This window comes from Anser anser (assembly GCF_964211835.1).
Source record: "Anser anser genome assembly, chromosome: 3".
Lineage (NCBI taxonomy): Eukaryota > Metazoa > Chordata > Aves > Anseriformes > Anatidae > Anser > Anser anser.
The window spans coordinates 66,315,199-66,329,127 of record NC_139722.1 but is presented as its reverse complement, the minus strand read 5'-3'; the positions used below and the strand labels follow the sequence as shown (position 1 = coordinate 66,329,127).

The 13,929-nt window shown below is 42.8% G+C and overlaps 1 protein-coding gene and 1 long non-coding RNA gene across 3 annotated transcripts in view; both read left to right on the top strand.

Moving 5' to 3' along the window:
• The first annotated feature begins 5,541 nt into the window (after positions 1 to 5,541).
• SNX9 (sorting nexin 9) overlaps positions 5,542 to 13,929 on the top strand; it is a 61,442-nt gene continuing 53,054 nt past the window's right edge. The window contains exon 1 of one of the 2 annotated variants that reach the window (XM_083827748.1): positions 5,542 to 5,992. In XM_083827748.1, coding sequence (XP_083683874.1) covers positions 5,981 to 5,992 — 12 coding nt within the window. In that variant the 5' untranslated portion in view covers positions 5,542 to 5,980. The remainder of the gene's footprint in view (positions 5,993 to 13,929) is intronic. The other variant, XM_083827747.1, reaches the window with a different exon arrangement.
• On the top strand, positions 6,009 to 13,872 carry LOC310895992. Its single transcript, XR_014581108.1, has 2 exons — positions 6,009 to 11,920; positions 13,397 to 13,872. It is a non-coding gene; the product is annotated as an uncharacterized lncRNA (long non-coding RNA).

Sequence of the window (13,929 nt, the reverse complement as noted above, 5' to 3'; positions counted from 1 at the left end):
ATAAATGAAATACATATTGAGGTCCCCTAGGCCTGTGTTTGGTGAGCTTCCTACTTTCATTATGCTTTCTTGCAACCTGCAGCCTGGTGGTATGCTGGCAGGCTCATAGTGTGCCACTGCTCCCCGCTGTGAGAGCTCAGAAACCAGAGCAAGAGGGCTTGGATCTCTAACATTAGTCCTGTGACCTTCTGCAGCTTTCTCATCTTTACCTGTAGTACAATTGGCAGTCTATGTTTTGGAAGACAATTTGGGTGCCATCCTTGGCTTTTTAAAGTTAACGGGACCTTTAGATGTCCTCGCAGTCAGTTGGAGCACAGAGCAGAACATGCTCCTCTCCTATCACTTTGCTTAGTTGAGCTGCAGGTCCCTGATGCTCCACAGACTTTCCACCATAACAGGGAAAAAAAATGGAAATAAGCCACAGGCAGTCAGCATTTCTGATGGAGGGATTCTGTAGTGGTAAGGATCGATAGCTCTGGTGGTTCCTCACTTTTCCTAAAGCTAGCAAACATCAAATTTGAAACAGTGTGTTTGTACTTTTTGAATATTCTCTTTACCAACCTGTATTCAAGTTTTCTGAAAAGCTGAGTCCAAAACCTATTGAACTCAGCAGACATTGTGTTGAGACCCAAATGAATACAAAATACTAACAAAAAATCCAAATGCAGACCAAATAAAGTGTGTGATATGTGCACATGTATATATACATAATATACTAACAATCAGTGTGCAGGCCAAAAAGGAGTGCAGAAAGTAAGATTGATATTAGTGTTAAATGTTTCAGGTTATCTGTTTTGTTGCTTGCACAAGAAACCATGACTTTTTAATGCATTTTTTTCAAAGCTTATACTGCTAAATATGTATATCTCTATATATCCCTGATTATTCTGCTATAAGAGCAGAAAAAGAATAATAGAGTGCGTAAAAACATTTATTACACTTACAAGAACAAAAAGAGAGAAAAAAAATTGTTTTGCACACTGTTATCTAAAGGAGTAGATTGTCACGACCAAGCAAACACAAAACCGTTGCAGTTGTTGTCACCCATAAAGATCATGACCTTTGTGATCAGCTTCTCCGCCCTCCAAGAAAAAAAAAAAAAAACTCAAAAGATTGACAGTGTCCAAAAGCATATTGCAACAGTGTTTTGTTTCTGGAACACCTCCTTTTTTTTTTTTTTTTTATTTTTCAGTGTAAGTTTTTCACATCTTCAATAGTCAGCAGTTTTTTTAATGGGCTTTTGAAAGGGAAAACTGAGTCCAGGAAGTTTAGCATGATTTAAAACTGTTGGTTTTCACAAAAATGTGTTAAAAAAAAACCCCACACCCTCAGAGCACAGGATTTTAGACTGGCATAGCTTAATGTTTTCCCTCCAGTGTAAAGAAAACAGTATATTCATACACAATACAGAACCAATCCTGGCTGTGAATTTATTAAAAATATAACCATGTCAAATCCGAACATAATACAAAAATGACCACATAGCATGCCAGAGTTCAGATAATAATGGTGCTCGATTACTAGCTGTAAGGATACAAAACCTTTAAGTCCAAAGCAAATGCACAAAACACAGGTTTTCTCAGAAGTGCTTATTCAGAGAAAATTTTGAGACTGAAAAACTCAGAGGAATTTGGATACGATTCTGGGTGCATTTGTCTAGAGCAGCATTTAAGAGCTGGGGAAATCTTAACCTAACATCCTATGGTATTTCAAGATCAGCTGGCTTGCTGGTTTGGTAGTGATTTTTCAGCACCAGCAGCAGAGTATGATTTAAAAGTGTGTCTGCAGTTTCTGGAGCATCATTTCAAACCGGCCCAGAATTCTGGCTAAGTGAGAGGCAGTAGTGCTTTGGTGCAGATATACTACATGATTCAAGAGTTTGGAGCCTTTCTGGCCAAAGACTCACAACATAAAATAAAGGAAAATGATCATATTTTTCCTTTGAATGTTTCATTAGATATATTTTTTTCATATAAAATGTGCAGAGGATGCCACATTGTACAGAGCAATGCACACAGGGTTCACCAGCTTCTCCCCTGTTGCTCCATGAAGCTAAGATTAGGTTTCATGTATATGGCAACTCCTGTAGTTTTCTGTCCAATTTTGGGGAGGGGAGGAGAGGAAAGATAGGAGGTATTTGATCCATATTGCTCTCTGGCAAACTTCTAAGAAACACCAAGGATGGCACCCAAATTGTTAACCCAACACTGAAACAGCGACTCTGGTCAGCTGAGAGGAAACACAAGGGTGCTCAAAGAACCTCTTGGGTCAGGTAGGTGAAACCATGTATGTGGCTTCTGGAGATGAAAAATATCCCACTGTTATTTCTGATTTGTAAATTAAGTCATTGTCTAAAGGGTTCATTTCAAGGCTTTGAAAATTTGAAATCTGTACCCCTTTTTTAAAACAAAGCAAAACAAAAAACAAGAGGTGTAGCAGGTGATTAAGGTAAACATCACAATTAAGAAGGAGAGCAAAAAGTTTGAAATCTTTTTTAATTAATCCCTAGTCACTGTTAGGTTTTCCCAGTCATCACAGTTAGAACTGGTTTTCATTCTTGAGCGAACAGCACATAGTATGGAACTGATTTTATTGTCCACATCCCATAGATAGCCTCTCAAGCAGGAAAGAAGAAAAATCACTTCTTACTTCATGAAGCACCTTTCAAAATGAAGGGCTGGAACAATATGTTCTCTCAGTATGTTTCTTGCAAAGGCTTTGACATTAGGTGTGTTTGACACCCTGCTCCATTTGCAAAGTTGATGCCACTTATTCAACCAAAGATAATTAAATTGTTCCATAAAATGAACACTGAAAAACTGGGAATTTTTCAGTATCACCTGTCCTTCCTGGGGTCATCCTCAATGCATTATCTAGGTGATCCTAAGGGCACAGCCTGCTAGCAGGGAGAAATCTAGGGTGCACCAACTCATGGCACTCCTGAGGACAGTAGATCAGAGACACACAGACCATAATTCTTTCTCCGGATGATTTCAGCTTGAAGGTTATCAGAATAACACTATTTTTTTCTTTATCATTCCCTACCAAGCTTGCATAAGTCAGCAGCTACGAGGACACTGACTTGCAGTGTTCTTGAGGCTACAGGCAGGCCTTGCCCAGCAGAGAACAGTGTTTGGCAAACATTCTCCATATCCTTTCCCAGAGTCCATCTTTAATTAAAGAAATTTGCATAGCACTGTTGGTAGGAGCTTTTTACTTCATTAGGGTCTGCAACAGATCACTTCCCACTGAACTCTGCAGCAGCAGTTGTTCCTGGAAATTGCTGCAGACAAGTTAACTGCAAAAATACAGGCTTAGTAGAAAATTATAGAGAATATTAACAAGTAAATAAATAAATTAGGCACTTGGTAAAGGATTTTCTTCTGTTACTGATGTATTTTTTTTTCCTGGGGTGCAGATATTTAACTTTTAAAGCATACTTTGGGGCTTTAGTGCAAAGTGCATAATGAGCCAACTGTGTTTGAAAGCTGATAAGCTCCATGCAGAACGCTCTGTTTCCAGCCTACAAAAATGCTTACGCATGTGAGCAACCTAGCTGAAGTCACTAAGGTTTCTTGTATGTCTAGAGCTAAGCAAACATCTAGTCTTAATTAACTAGGACTCAGCCTGGTAGCAGAAAATTAGCCAATTTAGAAAGTTTTGGAAATACTAAGTGACCATCATTGGCAATTCATTGTCATTTGGCCCTTTGCACTAAGCAATAATAAAATTTGCAGCTAGGAAGAGATACATTTATTTGCAATCCAAAGTGATTCCTAAGAATGCCTTTATTAATGCAAGAATTAAGGGCAATTAATTGCAAATAGTATTGGAAAGAAAACACCAAACTAATATTCTCAGAACATTCTTTCACCCTGAACTTCAACCTTGTCAAGCAAGAATTATTTTTATGAGCAATTCACAGTGGAAAACTGTAAACCGGAGATTTCAGGCATATAGAGAGGCTGAATAAATCATGGCTTTGTTCTTTATTCCCCAGAAGGGCAAGCAGTGCTCTGTTAAAGCATACTGGTCAGCGGCTGTCAACCGAGCTTTTCTGGCAGTTATCCCGACCACAGGTGAAGAATGACACAGGCCCCAAATGATGCAAAAGCCACAAGTTTTTTATAAATCATACCAAAACATAGCATCTGGTAAATGGATAGAGGGTGCTTCACACACCTCTGTCAGTTGGGGAACCCTAAATAAGAAGAAAGATGCTGGGCCTCTTGATTTCACACCTCCATCATTTTATAGCATTCAAGGTTTCCTTAACTACATACTGGTCCTTCTTGGACCTACAGCCTGCTGCCACACCTTACGCCTGTGAGAATCAGCCTTTAACCCTTGTCCATATCAAGTTAGGCCCACTTATAGGAGAAATAACCTAAATCTCCACATTGCTCAACTCTAACCTACCTAGCTAACTTGCTGTTAAACCACTCCAACTCTCTGTCAGCCAGACAAATTTGCTGTCCTGGGAGCTAATCCCAAGCAGCGTGGACGTGAGTGATTTACTCAAATCAGAAATCAGTCCCAGGCTCTTTTTTCCTTGCTAGCACTATGGAGATAGCTATGCTTCCTTTAAACTGTGGCAAATTTAGACGTCACTCGTGTCTAGGATCTCTATCCCAAAAGCTCGTACTGTGAAGAAGGCCTCCATCCAAGCAGACATAAGAAGTTCTGTTCTTTTACCCAGAAGCTTCATTTTTCTGGCCCTAAAAATGCTGGAGACAAAATAAATCTGTAATGCACAATCTTTATTTCCATCTGTGGATAAATCCCTAGGAAGCAAACAGGCTGTTTGCTACTAGCTTTGATGCCCCTTCTCCCAGCCTTCTTCCATTGCTCAGCCAGATTTTGCTGGGCTGTTTCCCAGGTAGCAGAAGGATGGAGTGGGGACAATCTCCACTGAACTGGTACTGAGGTCTGCAAAGATCCTCATCAGGTCACCACACGACCAATTTCACAACGCGCGATGTTGAAAAGATTGTTAGCAAGAAAGAAGAAGGTCGGGGTCCCTAAGCATAAAGAGGAAGCAGAGCTTCAGAGGGGTTTGCTCCTGAAGGGATACTGAAGTGGATGAAATACCAGGCTGGGAGGGACCACACGGCAAAACCAGCCCTCAATACCATACCTCAAATTAAAGGCAGTATCATAAAAGGTCTTTTGTGGTCCACAGGCAAAGGTTTCACTTTAGATACTGCTGTCATAAGGAATACAAGGTTGGAACCATTGTACGCATTTAAATGAATTCTGAAAAAGTTAAGAACTGAAGAGATGAGTTCAAAAACTTCTCTAGTTAATCGGTTCAATGATTTGAAAAATAGTGGTGACCACTCTGGATTCTTCTGAATTCCTCCTCCTCACTCTCCATGAATCTCTTGATGCTGTTTTCCATTGCCAATAGCTGCTGTGCACCAAGGCCCGGCCGCACCGGGGGTCTTGGGCGAAGCACCTCTCGGCGACAGCTGCGCGGGGACAAACGCTGTCCTCGCTGTTGCTTCGAAATTTTTATTCGGAAGCCACCGAGGGACAACGACCCCGCACAGACAACCGAAGAGCGCTGCGAGGAGTTTCCAGTGGCCTCTGACGGCAGGAGCGGGGCTGCCCATAACTCCGCCACCGCAGCACCGGGAATTCGAGGCCAAACCCCACCGAAACGGCAAAACCCTGACTGCCCTGTGCCGGGGGGCGGCATCCCGGGAGCCCTCCCACCGCCGGGGCGGCTCCCGCCGGGGGGCTGTGCGGAGGCAGGGGGCACGGCCCCCGCCTGCCCAGCGCCGGGGCCGGCTGCTGAGCCGCCCAGCGGCCCCCAGGCGGCGGCGGCTGCTGCTGGGGGACGCCGAGGAGGAGCCGCCTGCGCGGCCCAGCGGCGGGCGGGCCGGACACGCCGAGCGAGGCGAGGCGAAGCGAAGCGAGCAGCCGCGGGCCGCGGCGGGGACGGGAGAGCGGCGGCCGAGCCCGCAGCGGCAGCGCCATGGCCACCAAGGTGAGCGGCCCCCGGGGGTGGGGTGGGGGGGGGAGCCGGCGGGAGAAGGGGGCTGCTCCCCGCACCGGGCACCGGCCGTCCCGCCTGCCTGCCCCCGCTCGGGCTCGCCGGAGGGCCGTGGGGCGGCGGGAGAAGGGCGAGGGGAGCCCCCGGGGCTCGGCCCCGCCGTGAGGGGCGGCGGGCGGGGGGGTCCTGGCCACGGCCGGGGCGGCCCTGCCCGGGCGGCGGCTGCTGGCGGGGGAGAGGCCTCGGGTAGGCCGCGGAGCGGCGGCAGCCGGGGGGGCTCCGCCGCCGGGCTGGGTGAGGCGGGGGGGGACGGGGAAGCGAAATTACGCCGCTGGGTTCCTCGGCGGTGCCGGCTGTTGGGGCAGCAAGTCGGAATTAGCCCGGCCTGTCCGAAAGCGGTGGCTTTCTAAATCAGTAGTGCTTGTTCACTGTGCTGGCTGGTGAAGGGGCTGCGCTGTTTTGTCTCTGCCCGTGTAGGTGAGAAAGCGGCGCCTCCAAGTTGTCTAAATATTGTGGAAGGCTTCCTGGGTTTGAAGCAATACTTGCAGATTCATCTGAGTCCGCAACCTTGGCCAGCCGTTCACAAACTTCGTTTTGCTGAGGCAGTTCCCATACAGCGCACTGTTTATACTGTTTTTCAGTGTCAGAAATCCTGCATCTCGAATGGGTTAAAATGTAACATCTAAGTAGCAGTCCCTAACCGTCTAAGTAGATGGCTGGGCGTGTTTTGGTAAACTTTCAGATGTGCAGAAGAAGGTGGTCTAGGCTTCAAAATCACGTAGTTAATTTAAAAAGTATCAATATGGTGAAATTCTTGTTCTATACAGGCTCTAGGATATTGTTAATGTATTTGTTTAGGATATTGTTAGTGTTTTATTATTGGTAATTTCCACTGATTTGTGGGATGTGAGTATGAATAACATGTAAACACACTTAACCTACCTACAGTAGGTAGCAATAAAAACAAAACTCCCAGGTATATATGTAATATGAAATACATAGCACACTAAGCAAGCACTATGCTAAAATGGTTTAAAGTTTTTTCACCTGGCTTTGAGGTACAGCATCCTCACAGGATCACGTGAAGCCATTTTGTCCTTATATCTGAAAGCTTTCACTTCTCTTTTCACGAAATAAATTTTTGTGGTCATCATGGCCTTGAAATAAAAGGTGCGTCATTTCTTACTTACGAACCAGGACTGTATTGAAACCAGGCGGTGCAAGGCTTTTTCATTCTGCGTTTTGCAAGTTACAGCATTTTACTTGAGCTTGCGTGTTAAAATTGGGAAGTGATAGTCAAGACTTGATATTTTTTTTGTTATGTTGATACGCTGGTGACTGAGAGCATTACTGAAGAGAAGGTTGCTATATTTTTTGTAGGCTTCACCCATGACTTAGATCCCTCTCAGCTGCTGTGGGTTTTAATTTGCTAAATTTATTGAAATGTCAGCTATAATAAAGGATACATTTTTGCAGCAGTGTAAGGGGGTGACTGGCTCAATGAATAGTCTTTAGAAACTCTGCTGAATAACAAGTTACAATTTCACTTGGAAATTAAGTTTTGCTTTTTAAATTGTAAACAAACTTGCCACCTTCTACTTGCTCTCCTTCCAAAATATCTTTGGAATTTAAAAGAAAAAGCTTATTGGAATTGCACGAGAGAATGTTAACAAAACTATACTGTAACTAGTCACCTGGACTCTGAATTTCTGAAACTTTTAACAGCATTAAAACCTATGTAGCTGGTAGGGATGACCGATAATCAGGCTGCACAGGCTACTAGTGCTTCCTGAATTAATTCCTGTTTAAACTAGAATATACTTTCCAAGAAGGAGGGGGAGAATTCAGTCTTAATTTGAACACTTTCAGTGATGGAAAGTCCAGCCTTTTTTTTTTTTTTTTTTAAACCATCAACTCTCTTGCTGTTGACACTTCTTGTTTTGAATCTAAACCTGCCTAGCTTCTGTTTCCAGTTTTATCCTTTTGTCTGCTAGGTTTACAAGGTCTCATATCAAAGTGTTGGGGTTTCTGGGGTTGGGCAAGGAGAAACTGGGGTTTCTTCCATAAATTGTTTGTAAACTCTGGCTAGTTTTCTTGCCTTTCTCCTTGGTAAACCATGTCAATTGAGTTCCTAGAGCACTCCAGTCTGATGCACTCTAGGAACTGAAGCACTGATATGATTTAGTCTCCTCATCTCCCGGCTCTTCCCTGTACCATAGAAGTGCATGAGATTTCTTACTGAAGCAGCAAAAGCTTTCTGGGGAAAGAACTACTATTTTCATGCAAAAAAAAGCCCTTTACCAATGCTCTCCTGGCATACTTGTTAACTGGCAGCTTTGCAGAGAGCCACTTGTTGAAGTTGGGCAAGGAAGGGTCATAGGCCCCACATCCTCTGAAGGCCGTGGAGGTTGTTGCTGCTGTGAGCAGACCCAGCAGTCACCACAGCTCCTTCTCCTTCCCTGCACTAATCCCATGCTCTCTGTACAGGAGGTGACTCCAACAGGGTGACTTGTCAGGCCTGTCTTTGAGCTATTATAAGTTGTTAAAACAGCAAAAGATTACCTGAAGGAGAGCAGCGAGACAGTTTCATCCAGTTCCAGCAAGTAAAGTAGCTAAAAGTTTGCTCAGAGCTGATGCAAAAGGTTTGGTGTGTGTGGAGCAGGGGAGATTTGCATGGCGAAGGCTGGAAGTATAGCAGGAAAGTAGGAAACAGAGGATCTGAGGCTTCTCGTGGCAGTTCTTAGGTCAGCTAGAGCCTTACTGTAACTTGGCAGCGGCCTTTCTGATTCCCTGAAGTCTTTCACAAGGTCACATGCTCTAAAAGCTGAAGCAAGTTTAAAAAAAAAAAAAAGATTGTTTAGGAGATCCTAACTTGCAAAGTTTTACAGGACTTTAACTGAACATGACTTAAGAGGTAGGCCATTTCATGTCCATGTTTAAGAACTGATGCATCAAGTTGCATATGTTGTTTTGGATGCTTCATCAGAGATGGAGCTGAGCTTACAAATCCCTGATTTTTAGCTGTGCACTAAAAAGTTTCTGAGCTTAAAAGTATGTAATGGAGTGAAAAAATTTTTCAAAACTCAGTCACAAAGAAAATGCAATATCATAAATGTGTTTCTCTGGTATTTGCTTGGAGAAGTCACATTATGAATGCTTCTGTTTTCCATCTTGCCTTCCCTGGCCTTTCCTCTTTCTCTTTCCCCTGCAGAGTTTGCAAAGTCCCAACTTTTACTCATGTCCTTTCTTTTGTTTTTGAGATTCATTGCATAGGGAAAGCTAGAAATCTCAGGAAGCATTATGCTGACTTTGAAATAACGTGCTCCCTACCTTGGTCTATTTTTAGAGGCATTTGTTTAAAAGCGCAGGCAAGTCCATTTCTTGATAAGGCCGAAGTTTTGCCCTTTGTGAGGCTGGAGTTTCAGGAGTGCAGTTATCAAGGGACGGAGGCACAATTGTCAAGGGAAGCTGGTAGGTGAGTGCACATTGGTGGTCAAAGACAGTTCTTCTGGAACCTGTGTTGCCAATTAATGTGCAGTGAGGGGTTTAATGTAAAAGCTGGAGATGAAATTAGGAGCTGATAACCTCTAATTTATAGGAGTTGTGCTATTGAAGCAGGTGACGTTACTTTCATAAGACAGGTATTTCACAAGGTGAAATACACCTGTATCGCACCATGATGCGCTTGGCTGTTCAGTGGTCTGTCTACTTCAGGAACTCAGTTTTGTCTGGTTCTGGTTATAGGACTGGGCCCTTTTTCCTGTGAAGAAGTCTCTTGAGGTGAAAGCTATTAAGCGGGATATTCTGTTCTTAAAAGAAGATATAGCTTAGCAATTTTTTAATACATAAATATTTTGTTGTTTAAGGCTTTTTGTCCATCTAATGACCTTGGAATAGCTTTTGTGAATGTCATTAACCAGGTATAATTGAATTTAGCATGGTTCTTCTAATCGTGTTGAGGGAAGCTCACTTTATGTATGAGGATTTCAGATAGAAAAAAAATATCAATATTTTAGACTTCAATTATAGGAAGGGTTATCTTTAATTTTTCCATTCCTGTACTGATGTAAGGCTCACCAAAAGAAGCCTCTCGTTTTCATTTGTACCGTTGTGAAGCTGTCTGTGTGTTTACGTTATGAATCAGGCAGAAACAATTCTTTGTTCTGATTTGCAGCTGGGAAGTGAAATATCCCTCTGCGCCAAGTGCTCCAAAATACCCAAACTTTGCACTGTGCAAGTCTGCCTTCTGTGTTGTCATAACTTTGACAGCAGTAAGTCTCTCCTAGGAAACTGTATTTTGGGAAAATATTCAGTTAATCAATCTTAATATTATCTGTGAGTTGGAAAGAACTTAAACTGTGCAGATCACTTCGTACTCTAGCCAACATGTTCCACTGTTCGAATTCAGCAAAATAAGACTTAACCATGATTTCGTTCTTTGCATTTACAAGTGTGGGCTGTGATGGAACAAAACTGATTAGGTTAAGTAGTCATTTTAGTTTAATGGTCTTACTCACATTAGAAGTTGTGGGTTTTGTTGGGTTTTTTTTGTTTGTTTGTTTTTTGTTTTTGCTAAGCTATAATTAAATAGGTGTAAAAATATTTCTTTGTATTTTTTAAGGGGCAACGAGAGTAGGAGAGTGGGTGAAAATGCGTGGCAATGCAAATTTACTTTAAATACCTGACCTGTTGATACAGTGAGGTGTTAGGATGAGTTCAACCACACAAGAACTTAACACTGACACATCTTATTAAGATGCAGGTTTTCTGTTCTTTTGCCTTTGAACTTCTGATCTTTTAAAAGTTCAGTGATAAGTGGCTTACTTTATGTCCCAGCAATTATTAGTGCAAGGCTTCTTGTTTGACAGCCGGCTGTTGGGCTAGGAAGCTGGCGAGTTGATGGGGTTCTGTATGATGTTATGCTTGGCTAATGATTCCTCTGACTCAATTTTTCAAAGTTATTTTAAACACCTGGGCATTGAGTCATAAGAGGCTCATTACCAGAGGTCGTCACTTAAAAATATGATTACAGTAGTGAAGGAGAAGGAAATCTGGTATCAGATGCTATCATGTTTCATGGTTCATCTGGTTTATTTGCTCAGTGATTCAGATTTTCACGCTGGTAGAATTTTTCCATGTATCAGTAAAGTTTGAGCAATAAGTCTTTACAGTTAGCTGTGGCTTGGTAATAAACGTTATTTTACTCCATTCCTTCAATGTTTTTCTTTGGGAGTTGTCATCTCTTTTAGAACCTTTGTTTTTAATGTCTTTGAAAATCTGCTTAAATTAGAACATCCGCACATTCTTCTGTCTATGAAAACTTCCTTATTTGATTAGGGTGTCTGGCAAATCTCAAAAATCAAAGTTTACAGAGAGATGAAGGGAACGTATATGAGAATTTAGCTGTTTTAAATATATCAGTTCCCTCCTATATTGTATTTGCCCTCATTTGCAACATTGCTGTTGGAAGCAGTCTTGGAAAAGATTACAAAAGCAGGTAGTAGAGATTGTAAAATAGTGGGAGTGATTTGTTTCAGTCAGCACTGCAGTAAGACAGATTAAATAATTCCAGATATCTAAATGTTATTAAAGTGAATAATTATTGCAGTGTTCTGCCTTTAAAGCTACAACTTTTCTATGTCAAAGCACGTTTTGCAATTAGAAGGTCATTCAACTTCACTTTCAATATTCTGAAAGGGGCAAAAATCAAAGCTTGTGCTTTTACCTTCTTTAGTTGTATTCCAGCTCTCTCAGCAATTTGTGATCAAAAAGGAGCTTCCCAAGTAACACCAAGTTCAAAAAGCAAGGCATTCTTGTAGTAATTCAACAAGCAAAGCTCAAGCGCTACTGAGGAGAAGGATCTCTGCATACTGCTCACTGGAAAATTGAACTGGAGCTCTGAGCCTTATTTTTTCCAAAACGGTAAGAGGAAAAGGGCACGAGACATAAATTTTCTTGTAGGGAGTTGCCTTCGTGCAGGCTGCTCCAGCTGTTCGGTGGCCGAGAGAGGACCTTCAGGACTTTGCATGGAGTGGAGGTCACACGAGCAGTCCTGGGCACTGCTAGTAAGAGGGTGTGTGTGCTCGTAGCAGGTCAAAGCAGTGCCTCTGTGTGAGCAGATGTTTTGTTTTGCTAAGTTGGTTAGTGAAACTTTTATTTTCCTCCTGTATTTCAGAGCAGCTCTTCAGAAGGAGGCTAAGGGCAGAGCTTCCCCCGCCAATAAAAGCAGCTGCTTTACCGGAGGGTTTTCCAGTATGCAAAATGCGGCTGGAAGGAGGAGAGGGCCGCTGGGAGATGCTGGGCCCTGCAGCTTAAGGCAGGTCCCGGGGGAGTCTGAGCAAAACAGCTGCATGTGGGGACGGGCAGCAGTGCCTGACCTGGGGTTTCTGCAAGCGGGACTTGCCCAGGTGAAATCATTCAGTCCCCTCTCTTGTAAAACATGGGACTCGTGTACAGCCCGGTGATGGGTGTTTTCTCGCGACTTAGCTCTGTGTTGCTGACTTCTGCTCTGACTTGCCATCTGCTCCTCCTTGGCAAAGGAACTGTTGTGCTTGTATTTTGTGTCTTCACGCGGTATCTCTGTTTATACACAGCAGGTTTTGGAGTTGCTCTCCTTTTCCCAGCATTTAGAGACTGCAGTTCTCAATGTTCAGAGCGAAAATAAGCTGTCTTCTTCGTTCTAGTTAAACTCAAGCAAAATGTTTGTTTTCTTGGCCGACACAATAAAAATGGCTAATTTTCAAGGGAACAAAAGCTATACAAATTCTCTTAGGTGCCTGGTTCTCTCTTCTGTGTGAGAGTTTTTCCCGTTTGTCACGCAGGCAGTCAATGAGACTATCACATTTATTGTCTCTGCTGGTTCTGATTGAGCCCTGGCATTCCATGAAGAGCCTGTACAATTGACCTTTCTGCAGCACTGAGGCCATGAATGATGAGGCAATTCATTTTGTCCTAGAGCTTGATCAGATCTGAGAATTAAGCTTAAATGTTTTATCTCCTCCACTGGATTAAACATCTTTTTTCTTTTTTTTTTTGGGGGGGGGGTTGCTGCTGGCTAAGACTGAAGTAATTGAAAATCACGATACCATATGATATATTAGTACAGTTAGTGTTTGGCTAGTTACAACACAATTCTTTTAGCAGTACTGTCATTTCCTCCCGTAACAGCCCTGTATTTGTCTGCTGAAAATGGTTGCTTACGGAACACAAAATGAAGCATCTTTCTCACTGCAGATAACTAGACTGTCTTTTTGGAAGTTTGTATGCAGGAGCTGAATTTCAACTGCTATATCAGCAGCTCTGCCACCTTCTGTCAAGCTTCCAGGTTTTCTAGAAACTTGTAAGGAAGGAGCAGTTTAAACTTTCTTTTCTGACTCTTTTTTTCATTTCTTTTACCAGTAACCTCTGTAGTGACAGACAAAGAGTTTCTGGGGTGTCCACTTTAAATCCATTCCTAGATAATGGAAGATGGAGATCTGTAAAAGAGAAACCTCAAAAGGTATATGACTTGCTGAAATGTGGCTCTTCCAGTTGTCATTGAAGTACTGTTTTTTGTGATGCTTCTGTCCAGACATTTTCTTTTATTATTTTTTTTAGCGTAGTGGGATAGGACAGTACTGCTAGCGTGCACGCTGCATGAAGTTGTAGGTGAGCAATGTCCGGTTTCAGTGCTGGCTGTTCTCCAGCTGGGCCTAGTGACTGAGCTTTGCGCACATGAGCCGCTGCAGAAGGTGACAGATTCATAACTCCTGGGCTTTTCTACAGTGTCAACGGAAAAGCCTAAAACAGCTGTAACCTGGGGGTATGTTAGAACCCAAAAAACCTGAACATTGCCTGTTTATACAGTAAAGTGACTTCATGTGATAAAGTGATAATGTATTTACATTGGTAAGACAGTTTCCTTGCTTGTTTTCGTAATATAAAAATAAACC